Here is a 27,374-nt window from a genome sequence, read left to right on the forward strand (position 1 = left end):
GCTAAGTGTAAAAGGAAGAAGTAGTAAAATAAAAAAAACTTTTGCTCACCTAGTCCTGGTCCCTGCAGATGCCGTTCCCCTCCGTGCAGCCCGGGGTGTCCTCTATTCACTATTCATCTTCTAGGACCTTTCACTTTTCAGCCAATCACAGGCCGCAGTGGTGTAAAGCCTGTGATTGGCTGAAGGGGAAAGGGCTTGTTCTGCAGCAAATACACTAGGTTTGAAATCTGCCGGCAAACCTAGTGTATGCTGCTGCAGGACAAGGTGACAAGGGGGGGGGGGGGGGAAGAATGTGACAAAGGGGGGGAATGTGACTGGGGGGGATGTGACGGGGGGAGGGGAATGTGACATGAAGGGGGGATGTGACAGGGGGGGAGGGGAATGTGACATGAAGGGGGGATGTGACAAGGGGGGGGGATGTGACAGGGGAGGGGAATGTAACATGAAGGGGGAGAATGTGACAAGGGGGGGAATGTGACAAGGGGGGAAGAATGTGACAAGGAGGGGGGAGAATGTGACAAGGAGGGGGGAGAATGTGACAAGGAGGGGGGAGAATGTGACAAGGAGGGGGGGAGAATGTGACAAGGAGGTGACAAGGAGGGGGGAGAATGTGACAAGGAGGGGGGAGAATGTGACAAGGAGGGGGGAGAATGTGACAAGGAGGGGGGAGAATGTGACAAGGAGGGGGGAGAATGTGACAAGGAGGGGGGAGAATGTGACAAGGAGGGGGGAGAATGTGACAAGGAGGGGGGAGAATGTGACAAGGAGGGGGGAGAATGTGACAAGGAGGGGGGAGAATGTGACAAGGAGGGGGGAGAATGTGACGGGGGATGTGAAAAGGGAGAGGGGGAATGTGACAAGGGAGGGGGAATGTGACAAGGGAGGGGGAATGTGACCGGGGAGATGTGAAATGGGCGGAGGGAGATGTGAAATTCAGTTAAAAAAAATTGGACCGCTTTTGGTACACATTTCCAGACAGAATCATACCGCCAGGGAGGTTAATGCAGAGGCCCGGATGATCGAGGCAAGTGTCGCATTTAGTGGTGGTGTCCTTCTGAAACCCCTCTTGCGACACACACTGTATTTTTTTCTTTGTTCGTCCCTTCTTGTCCGCTCTTTGGTGGTCACCAAAGATTTATTTGACATTTTTTGGCAAAATGTGATGAACATGACTAGCATATCACAAGGAGATAAAGAATTTCTTAGGTCACAAAGAGAAGATCGTATGAGTTCGTCAATGAGTGAAATGAGTAAACAAGGTTTTCGCCTTGAAAATAAGAACTAAGGGGGCGATTTATCAAAACCTGTGTAGAGGAAGAGTGGTACAGTTGCCCATCGCAACCAATCAGATTGCTTCTTTAATTATTCATTGGTTGCTATGGGCAGCTGCACAACTCTTGCTCTACACAGGTTTTGATAAATCCTGCCCTAAGTGTACAAAAGATGAAAATGATTCATGTAAGAATAAATACTACAAAGCTATCGCTGAAATCAATAAGACAGTTATACCTGAAGACTCATCTCCATCATTATCAGCACCTAGTGAGGAAGAGGCAGAGTTTTTGCCTCCAGCAACGAAAAAATTACGTTCAAATCCTAGATCCAAACCTCTAGACACTCCCTTCTATTTGGGATGGAGGACAGCCACGTAAATGTTCTTAAGTTGGTCAATGATACCGCAGAAAGAAATTGCTCTGATAAAAAAGTTGAACAAATCAGGGAACAACAAAAACAATTCTTTGTGAGGGTAGTCGAGCATCACAGCAAAGTCGTCACCAAGTGAACAAAAGAAGGGATTGCATTGTTCAAAGTTGATTTATATAACATGTAACATAGTTATCTTAGTGTCTAGTTTTAAAATTATAAGTAAGTGATTTCTAGTTTTCCCAATAAAATAAATTAACATTGAAAAATCTTATTTGTTGCCTACTTTTACAAAACTGATCAAAGTGTGCAACCTCTAAATATTATCCAATCTTGTTGAAATTTGGCATATATATCTTTTACTTCACTGAGACTCTACATTTTACATTTTATTTTTTGCCTTACAAAATGAAACACCCTAGGTGGGGGTCTCCTACCTTTGCCTGGCCCGGCGGGGGTTCCCTCAGAAGTGGCGGTGGCGGGCAGGAGCGGTGGCGGTCCCGGCGGGCAGGCGGCAGGATACAGCAGGAGGTGGCCTGTTCACCTTCTGCTGTTGCTTAGCAACAACTCCCAGCATGCTGGGGGTTGTAGTTTTGCAACAGCTGGAGTTCCAACTACAACTCCCAGCATGCCCTTTGGTAGTCTGTGCATTGAGGGTTGTATTTATGCAACAGCTGGAGGCACATTTTTTCTATGAAAAAGTGTGCATCCAGCTGTTTCATAACTACAACTCACAGCATGCAAGGACAGCCGAAGGGCATGCTGGGAGTTGTAGCTGTGTACCTCCAGCTGTTGCAAAACTACAACTCTCAGCATGTCCTTCGGCTATCACTGCATGCTGAGAGTTGCAGTTTTGCAACAGCTTAAGGCACACTGGTTGTGAAACAGTTTGTGTCCTAACAACTCCCCGCATGCACTGAGAGACTGTACATGCTGGGAGTTCTAGTTTTGCAACAGCTGGAGGCCCACTGGTTGCGAAACACTGAGTTAAGTAACAAACCCTGTGTTTCGCAACCAATTTGCCTCCAGCTGTTGTAAAACTAGAACTCCCAGCATGTATGGTCTGTCAGTGCATGCTGGTAGTTGTAGTTTTGCAACAGCTGAAGGGTACATCACAAGGGCGGAAGTTTTCTGCTGCAAGTTTGAGATGCTGCAAAATTTCTGCCGTATCTCAAACTCCCAGCGAAAAACTCATTGTAAACCTCTGCCTGTGTGAATGTACACTAAAACACTACACTACACCTACACAAAATGAAAAGTAAAACACTACATAAACAGTCATGGCCGTAAATGTTGGCACCCCTGAAATTTTTAAAGAAAATTAAGTATTTCTCGCAGAAAAGGATTGCAGTAACACGTTTTGCTATTCACATGTTTATTCCCTTTGTGTGTATTGGAACTAAACCAAAAAAGGGAGGAAAAAAAGCAAATTGGACATAATGGCCCTCATTTACTGTTCTAAACCCCACTTGTTTTGTCAGGTTTTTTTGGCGCATCTTTGTCTGCGACATGTCGCAGACATCGTGCGCCAGTCTGCGACATGATGCAACATTTTTTCCCGACGGACCCGATGTGGATTCTCCCAAACCCGAAAAAGGGGCGTAGCCCGACATTTCTGAGCTTTCCCACGTATTTATAAAGGTTTACAACCCGAATTTGTTGAATTGTTGTGGATTTTTTCCCGACAGCTCAGAGGAGTTGGAAACCAAAACCAACGAAACCCACGTGCGACAAACAGGATGCAACATAATAATAAATACCAGGGGAAAAAAGCAGTCGGGTAAGAAAGCAAGATAGACTTACAACCCGATTTTCAAAGTAAATGAGGGCCAATGTCACACCAAACTCCAAAAATAGTCTGAGCAAAATGATTGGCACCCTTAACTTAATATTTAATTGCACTGAAATCAGTCGCTTCCTATAACCCTCAATAAGCTTCTTACACCTCTCAGCTGGAATGTTGGACCACTCTTCCTTTGCAAACTGCTCCTGGTCTCTCTTATTGGAAGGGCGCCTTTTCCCAACAGCAATTTTAAGATCTCTCCACAGTTGTCCAATGGGATTTAGATCTGGACTCATTGCTGGCCACTTCAGAACTCTCCAGTGCTTTGTTGCCATCCATTTCTGGACGCAAACCCAGCTTTCTGACACTGGGCTGTACAGTGTGACCCAAAATCCGTTGGTAATCCTCACGTTTCATGATGCCTGGCACACGTTCAAGGCACCCAATGCCAGAGGCAGCAAAACAACCTCAAAACATAATTGAACCGCCACCATATTTCACTGAAGGTACTGTGTTCTTTTCTTTGTAGTCCTCATTCAGTTTTTGGTAAACAGTAGAATGACGTGCTTTACAAAAAAAGCTCTTTCTTGGTCTCATCTGATGATCCCTGAGCCTGCAGGACAGCTTGAATATCTTTGGGACTTGTTTGGGGCTGCTTATCCACAATCCAGACTATACTGCGTTGACACCTATCAATTTTTCTCTTCTGTCCACGCCCAGGGAGATTAGCTACAGTGCCATGGGTTGCAAACTTCTTGATAATGTTGCGCACTGTGGACAAAGGCAAATCTAGATCTCAGGAGATGGACTTTTAAGCTTGAGATTGTTGATATTTTTCAACAATTTTGGTTCTCAAGTCCTCAGACAATTCTCTTCTCTTTCTGTTGTCCATGCTTAGTGTGGCAAACGCAGACACACAATGCAAAGACTAAGTGAACATCCCTCCTCTTTATCTGCTTTCAGGTGTGATTTTTTTTATATTGCCCACACCTGTAACTTGCCCCAGTTGAGTTTAAAGGAGCATCATAATGCTTGAAACAATCTTATTTTTCCACAATTTTGAAAGGGTGCCAATAATTTTGTCCAGCCCAGTTTTGGAGTTTAGTGTGACATTATGTCCAATTAGCTTTTTTTCCCTCCCTTTTTTGGTTTAGTTTCAATATACACAAAGGGAATAAACATGTGTATAGCAAAACACGTGTTACTGCAATCCTTTTCTGTGAGAAATACTTCATTTTCTTGAAAAACTTCAGGGGTTCCAACATTTATGGCCATGACTGTACATATACCCTTACACAGTTAACCCCCCCCCCCCCAATAAAAATAGAAAACGTCTTGTACGGCACTGTTTCCAAAGTGGAGCCTCCAGCTGTTTGAAAATAACTCCCAGTATTGCTGAAAAGCCACTGACTGTCAAGGCATACTGGGATTTTTGCAACAACTGGAGACACCCTGTTTGGGAAACACTGCCATAGGGTATTTTGGTGGCAGATGCAAATCCCCAATTTAGGCCTCAAACGCGCATGGCGCTCTCTCGCTTTGGAGCCCTGTCATATTTCAAGGCAATAGTTTAGTGCCACATATGGGGTATTTCCGTATTCGGGAGAAATTGCCTTACAAATTTTGGGGGGGGGGCTTTTACCCGTTATGAAAAAGTAAAGTTGGGGTCTGAGCATTTCCGGCCCCCGCCGCTAGCTGGAGGGGAGCCGGGGCCGGATGCCTGCTGAAAAAGTTCAGCCGGCATATCGCCCAGGGGGGTCATTATGTCGCCCCATGTCGGCGATTGCCGCAGATCGCTGGACAATTCAGTCCAGCGATCTGCGTCGTATTCCGGGTCAATCGGGTCTCCAGTGATCCGATGACCTGGAATTACTGGCTGATCGGGGCCATCAGACGGCCGCAAACAGCCAGAGCCAGCAGGGGTGAGGTGGCACTGGTGCCACCTCACGATCGCCCTGATTCGTCAGCTGGATTCCCGGCCGACCAATCAGGGCGCCTGCTGCGGGTGTCACTCCCACAACCCGCTCCGCCCCTCTTCCGGAGGACGTGAGCGGGTGCGGGCAGAAGACCCCGGGTGCTGGGGACCCCGATCCCCGGCGTCCCTGTTGGGATCGGGGCCCCAGGAGCGACGTCGGCGGCGGGACTGTACCTGTTCCCTGAGCAGCAGCAGGAGGTGAGTGACAGCCTCCTGCTGTTGCTTAGCAACAGCTCCCAGCATGCAAAAAGGGCATGCTGGGAGCTGTAGTTATGCAACAGCAGGAGGCAGATCACCACAACTCCCAGCATTCCCTTATGGGCATGCTGGGACTTGTAGTTTTGCAACAGCTGGAGGCACATTCTTTCTATGGAAAAGTGTACCTTCAGCTGTTGTATAACTACAACTCCCAGCTTGCACAATCAGCTAAAGTGCATGCTGGGAGTTGTAGTGGTGCATCTGGTGGTTGCATAACTACAACTCCCAGCATGCCCATTGGCTGTCGGTGACTGCTGAGAGTTGTAGTTTTGCAACAGCTGAAGGCACACTGAGTTAAGTAGCAAACCAGTGTGTCTCCAGCTGTTGCATAACTACAATCCCCAGCATCCCCAGCCAATGTAGTATGCCTCCGGCTGTTGCATAACTACAAGACCCAGCATGCCCTTCCGCTGTCCGTACATGCTGGGGGTTGTAGCTTTAGCAACAGCTGAAGGCACACTGGTTGCAAAACACTGAGTTTGTTACCAAAATCGGTGTTTCACAACCTGTGTGTCTCCAGCTGTTGCAAAACTACAACTCCCAGCATGCACTGATAGACCGTACATGCTGGGAGTTGTAGTTTTGCAACAGCTGGATGTTTCTCCCCCCCCCCCCCCAATGTGAACGTACAGGGTACACTCACATGGGCGGAGGATTACAGTAAGTATCCGGCTGTGAGTTTGAGCTGCGGCAAATTTTCTGCCGCTGCTCAAACTGCCAGCGAGAAACTACTGTGAACCCCCGCCCGTGTGACTGTACCCTAAAAACACTACACTAACACAAAATAAAATAAAAAGTAAAAAACACTACATATACACATACCCCTACACAGCCCCCCTCCCCAATAAAAATGACAAACGTCTGGTACGCCACTGTTTCCAGAACGGAGCCTCGAGCTGTTGCAAAACAACTACTCCCAGTATTGCCAGATAGCCACTGACTGTCTAGGCATGCTGGGAGTTTTACAACAGCTGGAGGCCCCCTGTTTGGGAATCACTGGCGTAGAATACCCCTATGTCCACCCCTATGCAAGTCCCTAATTTAGGCCTCAAATGCGCATGGCGCTCTCACTTTGGAGCCCTGTCGTATTTCAAGGCAACAGTTTAGGGCCACATATGGGGTATCGCCGTACTTTTTAAAAATGTTAATATTTTGGGAAACCAAGCATTTTAGGTAAAAAAAATGTTTTTTTTCACATATGCAAAAGTCGTGAAACACCTGTAGGGTATTAAGGTTCACATTACCCCTTGTTACGTTCCCCGAGGGGTCTAATTTCCAAAATGGTATGCCATGTGTTTTTTTTTTTTTTTGCTGTTCTGGCACCATAGGGGCTTCCTAAATGCGGCATGCCCCCAGAGCAAAATTTGCTTTCAAAAAGCCAAATGTGACTCCTTCTCTTCTGAGACCTGTAGTGTGCCAACAGAGCAATTTTCACCCCCATATGGGGTGTTTTCTGAATCGGGAGAAATTGGGTTTCAAATTTTGGGGGGTATTTTCTGCTATTACCCTTTTTAAAAATGTAAAATTTTTGGGAAACCAAGCATTTTAGGTAAAAAATTTTTTTTTTTTTTTTACATATGCAAAAGTCGTGAAACACCTGTAGGGTATTAAGGTTCACTTTACCCCTTGTTACATTCCCTGAGGGGTCTAGTTTCCAAAATGGTATGCCATGTTTTTTTTTTTTTTGCTGTCCTGGCACCATAGGGGCTTCCTAAAGGTGACATGCCCCCCAAAAACCATTTGTCGCTCCTTCCCTTCTGAGCCCTCTACTGCGCCCACTGAACAATTAACAGACATATGAGGTATGTGCTTACTCGAGAGAAATTGGGTTTCAAATACAAGTAAAAATGATCTCCTTTTTACCCCTTGCAAAAATTCAAAAATTGGGTCTACAAGAACATGCGAATGTAAAAAATGAAGATTTTGAATTTTCTCCTTCACTTTGCTGCTATTCCTGTGAAACACCTAAAGGGTTAATACACTTACTGAATGTCATTTTGAATACTTTAGGGTGTGTAGTTTTTATAATGGGGTCTTTTATGGGGTATTTCTAATATGAAGACCCTTCAAATCCACTTCAAACCTGAACTGGTCCATGAAAAATAGCGAGTTTGAAAATTTTGTGAAAAATTTCAAAATTGCTGCTGATCTTTGAAGCCCTCTGGTGTCTTCCAAAAGTAAAAACTCATAAATTTTATGATGCAAACATAAAGTAGACATATTGTATATGTGAACCCCAAAAAATTTTTATTTTGAATATCCATTTTCCTTACAAGCAGAGAGGATTTTTCACCAAGACAGGATGCAAGTTACCATAAAATTTTACCACTAAGTTAAAGTAGAATATGTCACGAAAAAACAATCTCGGAATCAGAATGATAACTAAAAGCATTCCAGAGTTATTAATGTTTAAAGTGACAGTGGTCAGAATTGCAAAAAATGCTCTGGTCCTTAAGGTGAAAAAGGGCTCGGTCCTTAAGGGGTTAATATTCACAAGTGGTAAGATGGAAAAAAAAGACTCAAAAGACCCAAAATTTGTAACGCAATTTCTCCTGAGTATGGATATGCCCCATATGTGGACACAAATTGATCTGCAGCCGTACAACATGGCTCAGAAGTGAGAGCGCACCATGTATATTTGAGGTCTAAATTGGTGATTTGCACGGTGTGGCTGATTTTACATTGGTTATGACATAAATGCAAAACAATAAATACCCACATGTGACCCCATTTTGGAAACTACACCACTCACGGAATGTAACAAGGGGTATAGTGAGCCTTAACACTCCACAGGTGTTTGACGAATTTTCGGTAAAGTTGGATGTGAAAATGAAAAAAAAAAATTTTTTATGAACATGCTGGTGTTACCCTACATTTTTCATTTTCATAAGGGAAAATAGGAAAAAAAAAGCCCACCAAAATTTGTAACCCCATTTCTTTTGAGTATGGAAATACCCCATATGTGGACGTAAAGTGCTCTGCAGGCGCACTACAATGCTCAGAAGAGAAGGCGCGTCATTGGGCTTTTGAAGTTTTGGAATTTTCTCCTTCAAATTGCTGCTATTCCTGTGAAACACCTAAAGGGTTATCACACTTTCTGAATGTCATTTTGAATCCTTTGAGAGGTGCAGTTTTTTTTATAATGGGGTCATTTATGGGGTGTTTCTAATATGAAGGCCCTTCAAATCCAATTCGGAACTGAAGTGGTCCGTGAAAAATTCTCATTTAGAAAATTTTGTGAAAAATTGGAAAATTGCTGCTGAACTTTGAAGCCCTCTGATGTCTTCCAAAAGTAAAAACATGTCAACTTTATGATGCCAACATAAAGTAGACATATTGTTTATGTGAATCAATATATAATGTATTTGGTATGTCTATTTTCCTTACAAGCAGAGAGTTTCATAGTAAAAAAATGCAAAAGAAATGTTGGAAGTATCGACAAAAATTTACCACTATGTTAAAGTAGAATATGTCACGAAAAAACATTCTCGGAATCAAATTCATAAGTAAAAGCATCCCAGAGTTATTAATGCTTAAATTGACAGTGGTCAGATGTGCAAAAAATCCTCTGGTCCTGAAGGTGAAAATGGGCTTGGTCCTTAAGGGGTTAAAGGCCTTTTGTGCACATGGCATAATGGCACTTTAAGCCGCGTTAACTCTGTATGGAACTGTACCACGTTCCATCAGGTGCAGTATGGCTTAGACATTCACCCCTAGAAGGACTGCATCTGATGGAGCATACCTTTTTAATTTTTTTTTTTGTCTAAACTGGGTACAAACAAGGTAGAGTATGGCTTAATTCCACTTTTGTATTCCAAACAAACCCATCCTACAGCCCAACATATAAAAGTATTTTTCTATTTGTGTAGTATGAGCTCTAATGACTAGTGTAGAAACCATGTCCAGATTAGAGCCTTAGCAGTTGATGGACATCTCACTTTTTGTCAACAGGCTTTTTAGTACATGTTTTATTATACTGTTTTGTAAAAGAGTTTTTACTGTTACTGGCCCCTTTTAAATGAAAAAGTTTTTTTTTTCCGGATAAATTGTGTTTCCTAGCAACACTTAAAAATGCTATAATATCAAACACACATCCGCCAACAACTGAAAGACTACCAGTTGCCTGGTGACGAACAGGTATATATAATCAAATATTACTGCATAAGATCTTCCCCACAGCCATGTTATCATCTTGGAGCCTTCAGTCCTTATGTATAAGATATTTTTTTCCTATTTTACTATATACCTCTGGACAGAAATTAAATATTTTGATAAAATAAAATTAGAAGAAAACAGAGAAATTTTAAAGCCCTATATACTCATGCGTATGTGATTATGGTAAGTAACGCTCTGTTTATAATTGAAGATTTTATTCTAAACAAAAATATCTACTTTTTGGGTGTATAGGAAGTTAACAAATGCTCAGTGTCCAAAACTGCCTCTCTGCATATTCAAAACCTGGTAAAATTTAGATAGACTATGAATGTCCTTCCAGTATTTACTTTTTGTTTGAATACCAAACCATACTGAACAGTTCTCCAGCTCCCACCTATTTCAACCTGCCTTTTATAGAATCACAAGCTTCTTTTAATTGGCCACCTATATTCAGATTTTTTTTCCCCCTCTTAATTTCTTAGCCCAGAAGCTCTGCATTCCGTGACCAGTAAAGTTTCTGATGTGCTGTTGTTGTAGCCAAACATAAGTCAGTCATTGACTCAAGTAAATTAAAAAGGATTATCCACCATAAGGTGATTTTAGTTTGTACTTGCCAGACAGTAATGGACATGCTTAGAAAGGATCCATGCTTGTCTTGGGGCTAAATGGCTATGTTGTTAGATTACCATAACGCTGAGGCTGATCTTTTTGTGAACTGGCAATTTGCTGTTGGAGTTCGTTCCCTCGGAGTACAAGTCCCACAATTCCCTGTTTTAAGTGTGTGGTCACTCTTCTCCCTCCCACACATGAGCCACCCCACCCATTGAAACACACCTGTGATCCCTTCCATGCAATAGACCAGTGTTTTCTGACCAGGGTGCCATCAGCTGTTGCAGAAGAACAATTTACTGCAGAATGATTTTTCTCCCACCATTAAAACAAAGACAAATTCCCTCTGAACATCTTACTAGTGATGTAATGTCTGGGGCTGCACTGCAACATGGGAAAACCTGACAGTTATTTTGTATGCTGTTAAAAATAAACAATGGGGAAAAAATCACAAAAGAATTGCGGGACTTCTTTAAAACATAGATACAGATACTATATTATGAACTACACTAACTTTATAGCCCCTGTAGCATAATCAAATAAAATAAAAAATCCTGGAATACCCTTTTAAGTAAATGGGGCCATTTGCACAGCCGGGTGGCCAAGAACGGCAGTGTGCATGTAAAACTTAGAAGAGGCATTCTTCATTCTTATAATCTTAGTGTGCCATTTGTCTGACATCTGTGCCTTTTTAAAAAGAAAGCCTTTCGTAAGAATATGCCACCATGTTATAACATAGAAATAACCTTTCAAAAGCCTTTTAACTTGGCCTTGTCTGTTAGCATTTTCATGAATTAGTTTTGGAAAGCTGAAGAAAAAAAAAACTTTGTTTAATGCTTTATGCAAAATAATCAGTACTTTTCCTATCTGTGCTACACTTTATTGTGTTTTTCAAAGCCTGTTTCTATCAAGTAGAAATAATTATTCTGGCTACAATAGCATGATTATTATTACAGTATGACAGTAGGAAATGAAAAACAGATTAGTCATTCTCCAACAGACAAAGGATTTTAGGTCTGTTGTACAATAATTGTTTAATCTATTCACAACAGTTTAAGTATTGCCACTTTATGTGAGAAACATGTTCATAAAATGTCCTTGTGGGGAAGTAAACCTGGTTACAGTTTAAACCAAGGCATGCTACATACTTAAAGATTTATTTATTTAATTTATGTCACAGAAATCACTTAAAAGGAACCTGTCATCCATTTATTCTGCCCAAACAGCAGGTAAGAAGCAACAGGGACAGATGCCTTTATAAGACTTATGGTTTACTCTGAAATACTGTGACATTTCAAAGAAATCCTAGTGTATAAGCAGCTGTGAATGGGACAGGGCAGGGGAAGGCACAATGGGACTGCCCAGATGACTTTTCACCCTGTTTCCAGGGTGTTAAAGGGAATCTTTCATGAGTATCACCTGCACTAACCTATTGGTTTAGGCTTGTAGTGTGGGTAATACTGATAAAAATGATACTTATCGATCCCCTATTCTTTTTCTTCCTATGCTAAGCTTGGAGCATCTGAGGTGATACAAGTCTTCCATCTTCAGAGGAAGAGCTTTCTTTCCCTGTGCTGAGGCTCCTATGCTGCAGAATGGAGCTCCACTCTGCAATAGAACACCTGTAACATTTATGATTAGCACATGAAGAAAAAGAAGAATATTGGCAGAATGGACTCATGGATTAGGAAATAACGTTTTAATCATTTTGAGGAACCCTGTATATTAGTCAAAAAGGGCCTAGGATGTAAGGGTTAGTAAGGCATCATGCCAGGTTATGGCACTTGAGCAATGTGGCTCGTCGACACATGGCTGAGAAATAAAAAGACAACTTTATAAGTTTGGCAACCACCATCAGCTCCAGGTAAAGTACAGTCTGCTTGTATAAACCAACAGATATCCAACAGTCCAATTTTTATTGTTCACTTGCCTGCAATTTTTCTAAAACCACTTTAGAAGATTTTTGGCATTTTACCTATCAGTAGAAATCTCTCTTTATCAGGAACTTTATATATAACCTATGTATGTTATAGTATAGTAAGTCGACTGGTGGTCCAGTAGTTTTAACACTGAGGCTATTTTCAATCCTCTGTGCACAGCCTAAACAGCAGCAGCAGTGTAAACTTTGTAGGAAGCCCTGGTGTGAGATCTCTTACTTACACATCTGTCTCTAGTGTATTTTTGTTGCCTCTGTATGTTCACAGGCACTTACAAAGTGCCATAGAGAAGAATTTTTTTTTAAGCAGATTTCTGCTCTTCAGACTTTGTGTGAGTGGAGCCTAATGTCTTTGGTGTCTCCCATTCACTGCACACACAGCTTAGGAGATCGTGCACTGGTAGGTCTCTGTGTACAACCATAACAGCAGTATCAGTCTAAGACTTCTTTCACACTGCCGTTGCACACCGTCAAGAACAGCCGTCAAGTGCGGCCGTTAAAATCTCTTTTTTCTTTTTTTCGAGTTTGATTGCCGTCATTTTGACGGGGTGCAACGGGCAACAGCTGGTCCTGATGGACCCCTTTATAGTCAATGGGGTCTATCGGGCGCCACTGTTTTTCAGCAGGAGTAGCGGGAGAAAAAGACAGAGCAAGCTGTATTTATTCTCCCGCTTTTTTTCCCTGTGGCGGCCATCACACTACCGTGTCCTAATGGTAGTGTGAATGAGGCATAAACTATTTACTGATTTTCAAAGTGGAAGAGTTTAGTAGCAGAAGGGGGGGGGGGGTGATGAAAGAAAGAAGCACATACAGAGATATCAAAAAAAGGCTGCTGCATCTGTATCTCTCTGGCAAAATACAGATACCATGATGGATCCCTGACAGACCCCATTTTTGGGGCCATCAGGTGCTGTTTGTGTCTGTCGCATGACAGATCTGGCACTGCTGTTATCTCTGTTATTCTGTCCCTCTAACAGAAAAACTGAAATATGAACCCAACCTTATCCTGCCTAGACTAGCACAATATAGAGCACATATAGTTTATCCAGTCATGACCCTGATCCAGTTGTATCAGTCATTTGCTTCCAAAATGACAAATTAACATGTTAGCGGTATTATATGGTTAGCATGTTTGCTGATTATTTCAAAATAATGATGCACAGTATTTCTGTACCGTAGACACAAGCTATTTTATAACTTAATTTACAACCTTACATTTAATAATTTATGTTGTTCTTTATTATTATTATTATTATTATTATTATTATTATTATTGTTGTTATTATTAGTTTTAATTTAACTAATGGCCCAGTCTTATGGTACTAACAGTTCTAGCACAAATGCATTTTGCTTGTAATACAACTAGTGTATTGCATGCTTCTGAAACTGAAATCACAATTCTTTTTATTTCCCTTTGTGACTTTCATCAAAGCAGTACCTCAAAGCAAATTGCAGCTTTACTTCAAGAGTGCCTGTAAAGACACCTGTGCTATAGAAATCTTGTAGATCATTTTGTGTCTACAGAAAAAAGCCTTGATGTTTGTAATTTTTGTTAAATAAAACAGACATTTTAAAACCAATTATTGTCTACTGTAATTTGTATATATTTATAGTGTATAAATGTGTCAGACGTCAGGCATTGAGCTAGGCTATGTGCAAAAAAAGACTAAAAAACACTAAAGTGAATTCTGCTGATTACGAATATATTTTTCCCTTTACCTTATCTGCAATCATTCCAGTTTTGTGTACACCTGTCTAAAATTGGAGATGCAGTATGGGCCATAGAATTCTTTTGCACTTGTTCGATAACCATTGTACTATGTGAGCATGGTTAAAATGATGGTTTTGATGTAACTTATAGTCAATGGCTTACCAATTTATTTGGCAGCAACATTTTTTTTTTTTTTAAATTAGGTCACAGCAGCAGTGAATGAAGTAAAATATATTACAGCCAAAATGGAGCTCATTAATCCTGTCGATCCTATCTAATGGCTAGAGTTGAGTAAAGAATTTACAATAGAGATAAAAGATGGTGTAAGGTTGATGTGGTCCATTGTGTTTACCACAGCAACTCATTCTCTAGGATTGCTCTTGTGGCTTATCTACCTGCTTCTGTGACTGATGCATGTCATAAGTTCAGCACTGATATATGGAAAACAACTTTTTGTGGTATTATAGAACAGGCTTATTTCATTGCCTAAATTCAGCTTTTTTTTGTGTCTTTTATAGGTTAAACAAATTATGGAAGAAGCAGTTACAAGGAAATTTGTCCATGAAGACAGCAGCCACATCATATCTTTTTGTGGTAGGCCTCCTTTTGGGGTTCTGTAAAAACTGTAGATAAACAAACAATAATTGTCCCTATATGTGCTGCTGTGCATGCTGGGTGCTGTATGTACACACGTATCTACCATTGAAGCAATGCTATATACTGCATTCAATGTAGCTTGCCACGAGTGAAAATAAAGACCTAAAGAGCTACAGGAAGGGCCATATTACACTTTGATACAAAACACAGCTCTATTATAGCACTCTGCATGGGGCTTAGTTGACAGAAAAATTTCTGACTTTTACTTTGTACAAGTAAACCTGACAATCATCTAATTTGTATGGGGAAGCCAAACTTCCCCCACTGCTTGTAGTGGGAAAGAAGGATCAAGCATGTATGATTTTAACATGCCTGATCCTTTGTTCTTAAAGAAGATAAACTACCACCAGGAATTTATGGCAACTTCTTATTCACCTCTTTACCAGAAAGTGGCAGGGAAGATGCTAGCATCACTTTAAGTTGGGCATACACTTTAGATAGCTGTCAGTCAAACAAACTGTTCTTTCCAACCCCTCTATTCCCCGAAACCCACAGTACACATGCACAACCAAATGTGGCACAATTGGCAAGTTCAGCTATTACTTAAATAAAATGTATCCTATTTGGATATGTATTTGGATATCTCAGCAGGATCTGCCCACTCAGCTGATCATTGGCCAAGATGAGACACCACTGCGGCCAGTGATTGGTCCAGCTGGCAGGTATCTGCTGAAGACCAGAGTAGGTAAGAATCATATGTTTTTTATACCACCCACAGAAAAATATAAAAACTTTTTATTATGCTGGTCTACCCTTTTAATGGGCACCTGTGATACCCACATTTCCAGTTTAATCTCCTTAATTGAAACCTATTTTGCTAATTATGTTTTTAGCACTTAATAAAACATCAAGAAAAACACAGTATTACACTTAATAATGCGTTTTTTTTGTTTTTCTAAATAATGGACACCAAAGGCAGATGTAGCAAAAACCTCTGAGTAGCCATTTTAATGTTGATTTTTTTTAACACTGCATTAATTATTTGTGTTAAGCACATTTTTCATGAAAAGCTGATATGCATTTTAAATATGCTGCATGTGACATACATTACCCTAAGGCTTCCATATAAAAAAAAGAATACCACACAATATATATTTTTTTTTAAATCAGATAATTTTTATTAAAGTTTCAAACATTTTTTAACAGAAACCGTAAACATACAATAAACCCCCCTCCACCCACCCCACCCACCCTACAAACAGTCCGTCTCTCCTCTGTGCAACAACAAAATTACACACTCATAGGCATCCAGAGGTTCAATTAAACTGTTACCCCAATGGGAAAACTCCCTCACACCTCGTTCTCATTACCTCAGCAATCGGTACCCACAGGCACTCCAACAGATCCACCAGAGAGGGATAGAGATAAAAGGGCGGGCAAAGAAAAGAGCGAAGCCACTTTCACAGATCCCTAATATTCAAACCAAACACACCACATGAAGTACAGACTGAGCACAGACAAGCAATTTAAGAATCAGTCGTCGGGGGGGGGGGGGGGGGGTCAAAATGATGTACCCAGGGTCCCCAAATACCATCAAATTTCCTTTCAACATTACGTTTAATATGTATCCCTTTTTCCAAGCACACTATCTGTTTAATTCTGTTAATAAGATCAGCCACTCCCGGAGGAGACGGTCGGATCCAGAACTGCGCGATCAGTTTCCTGGCTTGATACAACACACGTAATATCCCCACTTCTCTCATGGAAGGCTCCTGATCACATCCAATAAGACCAAGTAAGCATACCTTGGGTTCCCTATTCAGTGTAACCCCATAGACAGTCTCAATAAGGCGTAACACATCAGTCCAATAGGCAGTTAAGACAGGGCACGCCCACATCATATGCACCAAGTGAGCCTCCAACGCACCACACCTAGGTCAGGCAGAGTCAGACCTAACACCAATGTTATGTAAGAACAAAGGGGTCTTATATACCCTGTGCAAAAAGAACAATTGTGACAGCCTGTTAGACTCAGACAAGGACGGGGTAAGCGACAAGACTATAGCCCATTCCTCGTCACTCCACCCACCAAGGTCTCTCTCCCACTTAGTTCAGACTGTTAAGGGGGAAGCGTTCATGGTAAGAACCCAGTAACTCACCATAGAGCCCAGAAATAACTCCCGCAGACTCCCTTTTCGTAATTACAGATTCTAGGACCCTGTTAGATTGTACCTCCAGCATCCGCAACCGATTCTGAGTTTCATACACATGACGGAGCTGCAGGTAATGATAAAAAGCAAACTCTTCCTGCAAGTCCACAAAAGATCTAACTACCCCCTGTACAGCTAACTGCCCCCACTTCATACAGTCCCTTCCTCTCCCAATAACCAGCATCCGCAAAGGAAAAGAAAACCGGCAAGCTCGGGTTACGCCACAGCGGTGTACTGGATAGGAAACTCGTAAGACCCAGTAACTTACACGTATGAACCCAGAGCTTGCAGAGGAGTTGGGTAGTGGGAGAAGAATCCAATTTCCAGAATATGTAGTGGCACCCTCCCTCCATGTTTGGCCATAAATGAACGACCCGTAGGGCCCAACAAAGACTTCTTCGCCCACCCTCTAACCTGATGCAATTGTGAGGCGAGGTAGTACAACCAGGGATTAGGTAATGCCAGCCCGCCCAAAGACTTACCCCTTTGTAAAGTCTCTAGTTTGATCCTAGAAGTCGCCCCACCCCCCCTCCCCCCACACACCAACTGTCTGAATAGCCGTTGTATTCTATTAAAGTTAGTCATTGCTATCCACACTGGTGAGTTCTGCAACACATCTAACAAAAATGGTGCTCATGCCGCAGTTGTTATATTAGTCACCAGACACCAGACAGTCACCTTCTGAGAGCTCCTATCCAGCAGGGGTGTCAGATTCCGGGGTATAAAAACATACACAAATGGCGTGATGTTTATACCTAAGTATTTAAATTCCCTAACCACCTGAATATTAGAAAGGGCTATCTGAGGAATAATAGGCAAAGTATCTAAGACCGATTTGTCCCAATTAATGAGTAGGCCAGAGTATGTACCAAACTCTGTAATAATAGACATAACAGGATTCAGAGATCGAGCGGTATCGCCTAAGAATAGTAACTTGTCATCTGCGTATACCGCCACTCTCTCATCAATGGAACCATAACGGAATCCAATTATATCAGGCGAGGATCGCAGAAGACAAGCCAGTGGCTCTATAGCCAGTGCAAAGAGTAGAGGCGACAGGGCAATCCCTGCCGCGTGCCTCTCCGCAACTGAAATGGTGGGGACAGCCATCCATTTACCCGAAAACGGGCAGTTGGGCACCGATAAAGGAGTTTAACATAAGAAACCTGGGTCCGAACCCCATAGCCCCCAGCACCGTCCACAGATAGTTCCATTCAACGCTATCAAATGCCTTGGCAGCGTCCAACGAAAAAATCGATCTAGCCCCTGTGCCCTCCTGAGACATCTGTAAATTAAGATACACTCTTCTAATGTTATCTACCACAATATATATTTTTACTGGATAACTACTATGACAAACAAATTTGACATGTACCGCCCAGAGGCCAAAATTGCTTTTTTGTTAGGCTTCTGTTAAGTGAATGGGCAGGCCTATGAATACATTTAACAGAAAACTAACACTTATAAACAGAGTGTAAAAAAAAATTACCTTTCATAAAAACAAAAGGATTCCTTCGAAAATGCCAATGGTATACTATGAGTTGTTCTAGCCTGAGAATGTTGTTGCGTGTAAATAGAAAATAAATTGCTGTTACAGCACCAGATACCGTACCAGTAAAGTTTTTTAAGGTAGGATATTTCTGCATTCAATTCATTTGACATAATGATCTTTTCCCATTAAATAAATCCGGATTTGTCAGTATTCATCATAAAGTAATGCCTTCACTGTGCACTAAGCACACAGCCGGTTGTGATAAACATTTATGCAATCAAATGTCATTCAGTGGACAGATTTTTCTTTATTGTGACATTTGTTCTTAACACAATATAAAATAATTATTTCTTTTAAAGTAACAGACTACATGTTATTCTGTTTTATGGCACTATTCAGAATAGTTGGAAACTGGCCTGGCACAGTATTTGTTGTCTCCGAGATAAAGGGTCAAAATATAAGGGATTTCCTCATTTTGGAAACTACACCCCTCAAGGAACGGTACAGTGAGTATTTACTCCTCTCAGGTGTTTGGAACATTGGTCCGTAAAATGACAAAATAGGGTTTTCTTTTTACAAAAATGCTGGTGTTAATCCAAATTTTTCATTTGCACAAGGGGTAATAGGAGAAAATTCCCCCTAAAATTTGTAACCCCATTGCTTCTGAGTATGGAAATACCCCATATGTGGACGTAACATGCTATGCGGGCGCACTACAGGGCTCAAGAGTCATAGAGCTATGTTTGCATTTGAGGCCTATGGCATATCAGTAGCTGATGGTTGCATACATTCAGCGGAAAATAAAAGACATGCCGCATTATCAGTGTAATGCAGGCATTTCCGAATGGCCTCAAATCGCCTCAGTGTTATGGCCATACTGTAGAGTGGGGTCTGGTAGAGGATGTCCCCTCTCCAGAACTGCCTGACACTGGGTTTTTTGACTATGCCCATATGCAGCACGAGGCTCCTAAATGTCCTCATTTCGGCTGCATTGATGGCATACCATTCATTGGGCCTAGCCAAAAGCGAATCTGGGTGGTGGGCAATGAACTGTTGGGCGTACAAGGTCGTCACTGAAGTAATAACTAAAAAAGTCTATTTCAGTGTATCCGACTATGTCAATCTGGATTCCTGAGTCACCAACAAACTCAGGAATCCGTGGCTGATATCCCTCTGGGGGGTCTCCAGACAGGTTCGCCAGTAGGGAGATTTGGTACGCTTGTCTGGGTGATCGGACTCCTATTACGAGTGGCATGGCCACTCGTACTAGTGTCAGCTACTGGGGCACTATCATGGGGGGAGGGTGTCCTCGCCTTGTGGCGTCTCTGCCTTGTGCAGGGGCAGGGGGGGGGGGGGTCATCTTCCGAACTGCTAAATATGCATGGCGGGCCATCACCTTTTTTTTTTCTACGGGGGGGTTGTTTATCAGGGAAGTGTGTATGTATGTGTGTTTGGTGCAAACTTTATATAACTGTGTAAGATAAAATATCACACACAGTTATAACAAAACAAAAAAGGTGGCCAAATGCAGCGCTCTGAAGGGAGGGAGGATGTCAGATGGGTCTTAAGGTGACATACGATTTTTGGGATAGGTTTTTTTTTTTCTTGCACATGGCAAACCACACCTATTACTCCTTGGGATTTCAATAAAACAATTTCAACTTTATTGCAATAAATTTTTTATAAAAAAAAGTATACTGTTTTTTTTTCTTTAAAAACTGATGCAACCGTACATCTAAATTCAAAAGGCATGCGGTTTTAAACTGTATGCAGTTTAAATTTATAGCACATGCTTGCACAGTTTTGTAAGTTTTTAAGACATACATTATGCAAAAAAAATAAAAATCATGCAAAATATGATGTGAAGACTAGAGATTGAGAAAAATGTTTGGTAGTTCAGTGAACACAGTCAGTTGAACTAAAGAGTTACTCCAGGTTTTAGTAGGTTGGCACAGTGTCCAAGTGGACTCATAGACCACAATAGATAGGACCTGTCCCATTCAGATAAATTTGAGACGCTACAGAGTATTCTCTGATCTTTCCAGAGGTCATTCTACAGGGAGATAGTGACCCTGAGCTCTGCAGTGAACATCAGTAGATTCAGTGTTATTCACCTACTGGTGTCACATTTAACTCTGTTCCTGAGTTAGGAGATGAGCGAATCGAATATGAAGAATCCGAATTAGTTAAGAATTTTATGAAAAATTCGATTTTCAACGAATGCGAATATCAATGCGATTCTATCGCACAAATCGCTTAATTAAACTCCATTTAGTGTGGTCCAGGCTCCAGGGCATCTAAAATGGCGGATCGATGTGTGAGGACATGGGGCAAGGAACTCTGGGAAGGTGGGAACAAGGGTAGACAAGATGACCCTGAATCAGCAGCCAGTTACTCCTGTGATGTCGCAGCCCTATATAATTGGCATCTATATTCCGGCTAGTCTCTTCATCCTTTCACTGCAGCGATATAGGGCTGTCAGTGCTTTGTGTTACAAAGAAAAACTTTTTCCAGCAGCGTTTCACCTCCTAGTCACTTCAGCGTTCTGGTGGACAGGGAGCAGTGCGTTTTTCACTGAAAATCATTTTCCTGCAGCCATTAACCTCCCAGTCACTTTCTACAGCATTGTATTACAGAGAGGGGCAGAGAGCTGTGTGTTGCCTCATACATTTGAACAAGCTTGCTCAGCTTGAGAAACCTTAGCAGAGGATGAAGGAATAATTTTCCAATGCAACTCTGTGTCTTTGTTCCAAAACAAATGGTCGGCTGGTTATACTGTCAAGAGCCTAGATACTGTGAAAGGACAGCCAAAAGTACTCATCTGCTGCTGTTCTAGACAAATTCTGTTTTAAGCGTAGTGAAGCGTATTGTACTCCCCTCATAAACGCACTAAGTATGTTAGGCAGAGAAGTGCCAGGACGTGCACAGAGGAGTGACAGAGGCCTAAATTTATCAGGCCCAGGCAGAGGTCGCAGCAGACTAGGGGCGAGTGGCAGCAGCGGTCATGTCTCGACCAGCAACCCATCTGCCATCATCGATTTGTTAACATGGTCATCCACTTCATCACAAGTGACATCTGATACCCCAGTAAACAGTTGGTGGGTTCCTCAGACCCAACCCTCAGTTGGCATGACCCGGGAGCAGTCCCTGTCCTCCCATTGCCTCTGTCCTATGCTGTTCTCTCCCATGAAGAAGTATCTTATGCTGTGGGTTCAGCTCCACAATTCAGTGAGGACGATCTAATAGAGGACAGTCAGCAGCTACAGCCCAGTCAAAAAGTGGAGGAGACATCCGCCGCTTCCTCAGCTAGGCGGGCAAGTAGTGATGAGGAGAGTGACGTGGGAGGTGGGGTTGCCAGCGTTCAGCGTCCTGAGGCAGACACTGTTGAGGAACCTGAGGAGGACATCAGTGATGATGATGAAGCCAATCACAATTGGGAGCCGGGTGAGTTGCAGGTTGTAGTACTATTGCTTTTGAGTCCTGGATGATACTGAAAAAGATGTAAAGGACCATAAGCAAAACTAACTAGAATGCTACCAGGAATTAACTTGGGTTTTGTGGATGATGTTGCTAGGTGGCTGGCCGGTTCCCTAGAACAAATGCATTTCTTAGGTAATTGATTCCTGCAAACTGTGTTTTGTTCTATGGGAGGCAGCCACCCAGCAACAACTGATGGGTAGATTTTTATGGATAAGTCTGAATCGGACCTCTCAAATATTTCAATAGAGGCTATGTAGGAAGCCTATTGGGCTGAATTTGTGCGAGGGGGGTGTGAATTCCCACGCCCCCCTGCACCTACAGGTGGGGTCATGCAGGAGGCACCACTATAAAACGCCCCCGCAACACACAGGCGGGGCGTACGTGGTTTGCAGGTAGATCGACGGTTGTCCAGCATGCAGAGGTCCCACCACGGTAAACCCGGTCTCCAGCCTCATGTCCTTCAATCAGGTTCCCACTCACGCACCAGGTCCCCCGAGAGGACCGAAGCACTCCGTCCCCGGTTTCCACCACTCAGGACTCCCCGCCGCCCTCTCCCCCCCGTTGCCGTGTTAACTCTACTGGGCCTGGCGATACACGGAGGGGTAGTCCTGGCCTCTGCCAGGTGGGCCCGATTCCTTTCCCTGAGAGTCCCGCCGGGGTCCCCGCTCCCGGTGGTCCGAGCGGCGAGATCAGCCTCCCTTCCCGCTCTCCAGAGCGGTGCCGCCAGGCCACGTGGTGTGCAGGGGGCAGGGCCCACTGCCATCTCGGTGCCCGCTGGTCCTTCACCTGGGTTCCGCACCGGGTCTCCTCCTCCTCGCTCCCCATAGCTCCGGGCGGCTTGACCGGCGCCCACAGCTGCCCTGCCGCTGGGGGAGGGGGGGGCGGAGCCCACGACCGTCACGGTGCCCGGTCTGGTTCTCACGCTGGGCTCTCCTCCTCCTTGCTCCGTGTGGCTCCGGTCGGCAGGAGGCGGCGCCACCGGGCCATGTGGTGTGCAAGGGGGCGGAGCTAAAACTAAAAAAAAAATAAAAAATGACACACCGGCCTCCCAACAGACGGGGGACTGGCGGCAGCCCTATACCATCTAAGGGCTCGGCTCCCCGCGGCCACCGGGCAGCGGGATGCCTGGGGGGGAGTCTCCAGTGCAATTACCCTCCTCCAGTTTCACACCCAGGTTTCCCTGCCAGACTCGGGGTCACCACGTACCAGGTTTAGTGGGGGCCGACGATTCACGTAGCGGGTACAGCACGTCGTTTACAGTTCACTCATGTTCAGGGTCACATGCAGCAAGTACAGTCACGTCATTGCATATCATACACGCTCAGTGTCACATACAGTGGGTACAGCTGTGGTATCGTGTACGGTCGTACGCGGTGTCAATTACAGTGAGTACAGTTGCTGTTGCATTCAATTCACACGCCCAGTCACACACAGTGGCTACAGTTGTAGTATCACACACAGTACACACGCTCACACTGTTACATACAGGGAGTACAGTCACATTGTCGCATATAGCACACATGCTCCTAATGTTATATACTGTGAGTTCAGCTATAGTACTGTTACAGTTCATTTGATAGTTCCATGCAGAGGGTACAGTTCCATTATTACATAAAGTACATACGCGCATCACGCCACATACTGTGAGTACAGTCATAGTGCCGAACACTCATACTTGCAGCACTGCATCGTGCCCATCATGGTCATATCGCACTCACATGTGCCGCTGCATCTATACATGTGCGCCTACGGGTTGCACTGAATGTACGCTCACAACTATCATCGTGTCTAGCTCCTCACTGTGTTGCCGCACTTTTGCTCATAGCTACTACTGTTCATACGCATAACCTCACTCGGCATACCATACTTACGCTCGTAACGTCTCACTGTACAGATATTCTCAAGTGGTACGGTACAATCACAAATAGTTACCCTGCACACACGTCGGTGTCGGCGGTTGGTCCCTGTAGTTGACATGCCACACTCACGTTACCATAGTAACTGCTCAGTCACAGTTAAGCATCCGTATCTTGCCATACACTCACCAATTACCTAATTTGTCCTACAGCTTGCTTTATATTGTTGTCGCTGACACTTCATTCTGCACATTCATACCACGACACAAGTGGTGTACACCCACTCCACCTGCCACGTCCTGCAGGGAGACCCGCTACTCATTCGTTGTTACTGTCATGTCTTCTGAATACAACATCACAAAACATAGGTGGTTGTTTCCCCATCATACCTGCCACGTCTGCAGGGGGCAGCACTGCGTGGTTGCTGCTACTGACACTTCTTCAGAGCTACGACACCACAAAACACGGATGGTTGGCGTAACCCTCATATGCCATGCCTACAGGGGGTTACGCCGAGCAACTATGGTTATAGACTCCTTCAGATCACATACACACACAAAAAATATGATGGAAAACATGTACACTCTTACGTATGTACTTCACAACACGTACCCACTGTTCCATGTCACTTTCACCACTCTTCTTTGCTTACCACAGTTACTCGTTTCACACACCGACGCTGCTACTGACACGTTTTCAGAGCCTCGCGCGTCCTCTCACCCACCAAGTTCCCAGGTCGGACTCGCTCCAGTCAAGTTCCTGGTGAAGTCTGTTGTTCCTGACTCTGCTTTAGTGCAATATGACTCGACACACATAGGCAGTGAGTCAACCGTTTGGCTGACACGTCTTCAGTGGGGGCCCCTGCGTATGCTGTTCTGACTCTTCTTCAGCGCAACAGCATACACCCAGTCTCATCTCACGACACCATGCATACATCATGTCAGGCACTCAGCTGCCATTCACTCCCGCATTACCAAAAAAAAAAAAAAAAAAAAAAAAGGAAAGTATGCACACTCTTATGTATGTACGTCTCAACATGTACCCGATGATCCATGTTACTTTCACCTCTTTGTTGCTTACCACAGTTACTCGCATCACACACTGATGCTGCTACTGACACGTCTTCAGAGCCTCGCGTGTCCTCTCACCCACCAAGTTCCTCAGCTCGGACTCTCTTCAGTCGCGGTCCTGGTGAAGTCTGTTGTTCCTGACTCTGCTTCAGTGCAACATGACTCGATACACTTAGGCAGTGGGTCAACCATCTGGCTGACACGTCTTTAGTAGGGGTCCCTGCGTATGCTGTTCTGACTCTTCTTCAGCGCAACAGCATACTCTTAGTCTCATCTCACGTCACCAAGCATACATTATGTCAGGCACTCAGCTGCCATTCATTCCCGCATTACTGGAAAAAAATAAAAAAATGAACCCAGGGGTTGCATACAATCTCCACCTGCCACGCCTGCAGGGAGATTAACGGCTTTGTCAAGATTTCCCTAAACACAGGTCATAGAGTTACAATTTCATGACTCATAGGTGGTTATTTCACGCTTTAATCTGTCTTGTCCACTCATGTCAGCGTCACGCTAACAGCTATCTCTTCCACAGACACGAGGGTTACTCAAAGACCTGTCACGCCTACAGGTACGAGGTTCGAGTCAGACTGCCTTTCCAGGTACAGCGGTTATGCAAAGACCTGTCACATCCACAGGCACGAGGGTATGCGAGACCTGTCAGGTTACAGGTATGACAGTCACATAGAGGCCGTCCACATCCACAAGCATGAGGGCATGCACGACCTGTCAGAATCTACGGGCTCGATAGTCATGGAGAGGTCGGTCATGTCTGCGGACACAGTGGTTCTGTTGATGCCTGTCTGCAGGCATGATAGTCCTTAGGCTTAATTTGTTACTGAGATCTGTCGAGTCTGCAGGCATGATCAGGATGAGGAGGCCCGTCGTTCGCTACGGGTCATTACTCCTGAGACCATATTCGGGACGGTATGTTGGCAGGTTAGGATATGGCTCACGGTACAGTCCAGTCAACTCATATCACTAATAATGAAGTTTTTGCCACTTATCAGCAAGGACAGGACGACATGTGATGCCCGACAAACTATCGGTTCCCCTTTCTGCAATTACCACAGTGAGCATGCCAATATGAACAAATCATCTAGCACGTAGTCAGGTCCCGTTCCAGTGCTGGGCCAGATGCAGTAGCAACATATTCACCAACATATTCTCTGTGTCAGATTCTGCCTCAGGTGGTCGCCAGCTGGCAGGTACAACTCTCTTGGTTCCTTGAGTCTAGCATGAACAGTTTAGGGGAAGATAGACATGACTAGTTGTGGTGTTGGTTATTATGGTTAGGGATGTTGTTATCAATTCTACTTCTTGATTTTTTGCCCTCTATAGGCGTGCTCTTATACGCGGTTATGGGTACAACTCAACCGCTTCGCCAGTCATTCTTATTTATATAGGTACATAGGTTTGTATGTAAGGTGCAATCGCAGGTATGGAACAACGCAAGCCGCTCGGTAAGTCAATGTATGGTTTTGCATAGTTGTGTATTCAGCGCTTGCTACTACAAGCTCGAATGTAAGCCCTGAGCACAAGTAGGAAGCCTATTGGGCTGAATTTGTGCCAGGGGGGCGTGAATTCCCACGCCCCCCTGCACCTACAGGCGGGGTCATGCAGTAGGCACCACTATAAAACGCCCCCGCAACACACAGGCGGGGCGTACGTGGTTTGCAGGTACCCTCCCAACCCTCCCTTATTCTTATCAATTCACCATAGGGTATGCCCTCTATAGGCGTGCCCTCATACGCGGTTATGGGCACAACTCAACCACTTCGCCAGTCATTCTTATTTATATAGGTACATAGGTTTGTATGTAAGGTGCAATCGCAGGTATGGAACAACGCAAGCCGCTCGGTAAGTCAATGTATGGTTTTGCATAGTTGTGTATTCAGTGCTTGCTACTACAAGCTAGAATGTAAGCCCTGAGCACAAGTATCCTATGTTGAAGTGTTTTTAGGAAGTAAAGGTCTATAAGCTACTGCACATTTAAGTACTCTTAGGTATATTTTTATTGTCTGTTAGCAGATATACCTGATTGAAATTTTGATTTCAGGAATTCTAGGGCTGACCATAAATCTGGGGAATCTTGAAAATTTTCCCTAAGGTTAGACCTCCAATTTTCATCTCTGCTAATACTAATCAGGATCTGGTTTTAGATATTAGCGGCCAATTAATAAGCTCATTAGCTTATTCTATTAGTTGTTGGTATGAGAAGAGCTTCTCAAGGCTGCAATCCACATTAATTGTGGAAGTTGTAGTAATAGTTGTAGAAACACTGGGATGTCATTCTGAGGGGTATCTTCTCTTCTATTATCTTGTGAAATTTGGGAAACCAGGGTCTGAATGGATAGACAAGATACACTAGGTGTATTTGAGAAATTTGTTCCTCTTCTGTTTTCTGTAATGTCTGTGCCATTAGTGTAGGAGGGGGAAAAGCATAAAGATCCACAGGCCCTTCTACGGAAAGGATAGAGCTTCTATTATCCAAGCTTTCTTAAATCAGACTCTCGATACAAACTTTGTGATTGTTGTGTCTGATTTGAACAAGTCTCTCCCTCATTCTAAATTTCTGGGTTATAGCTAGAAATTTCT

At 43.6% G+C, this 27,374-nt stretch overlaps 1 protein-coding gene across 1 annotated transcript in view; it reads left to right on the top strand.

Moving 5' to 3' along the window:
* SGSM1 (small G protein signaling modulator 1) overlaps window positions 1-27,374 on the top strand; it is a 376,300-nt gene that overhangs the window by 90,760 nt on the left and 258,166 nt on the right. The window contains exon 3 of the mRNA XM_056528949.1: window positions 14,590-14,665. Within this exon, the coding sequence (XP_056384924.1) occupies window positions 14,590-14,665 (76 nt within the window). The remainder of the gene's footprint in view (window positions 1-14,589; window positions 14,666-27,374) is intronic.

Source organism: Hyla sarda, chromosome 1 (genome assembly GCF_029499605.1).
Source record: "Hyla sarda isolate aHylSar1 chromosome 1, aHylSar1.hap1, whole genome shotgun sequence".
Taxonomy (NCBI): Eukaryota; Metazoa; Chordata; class Amphibia; order Anura; family Hylidae; genus Hyla; species Hyla sarda.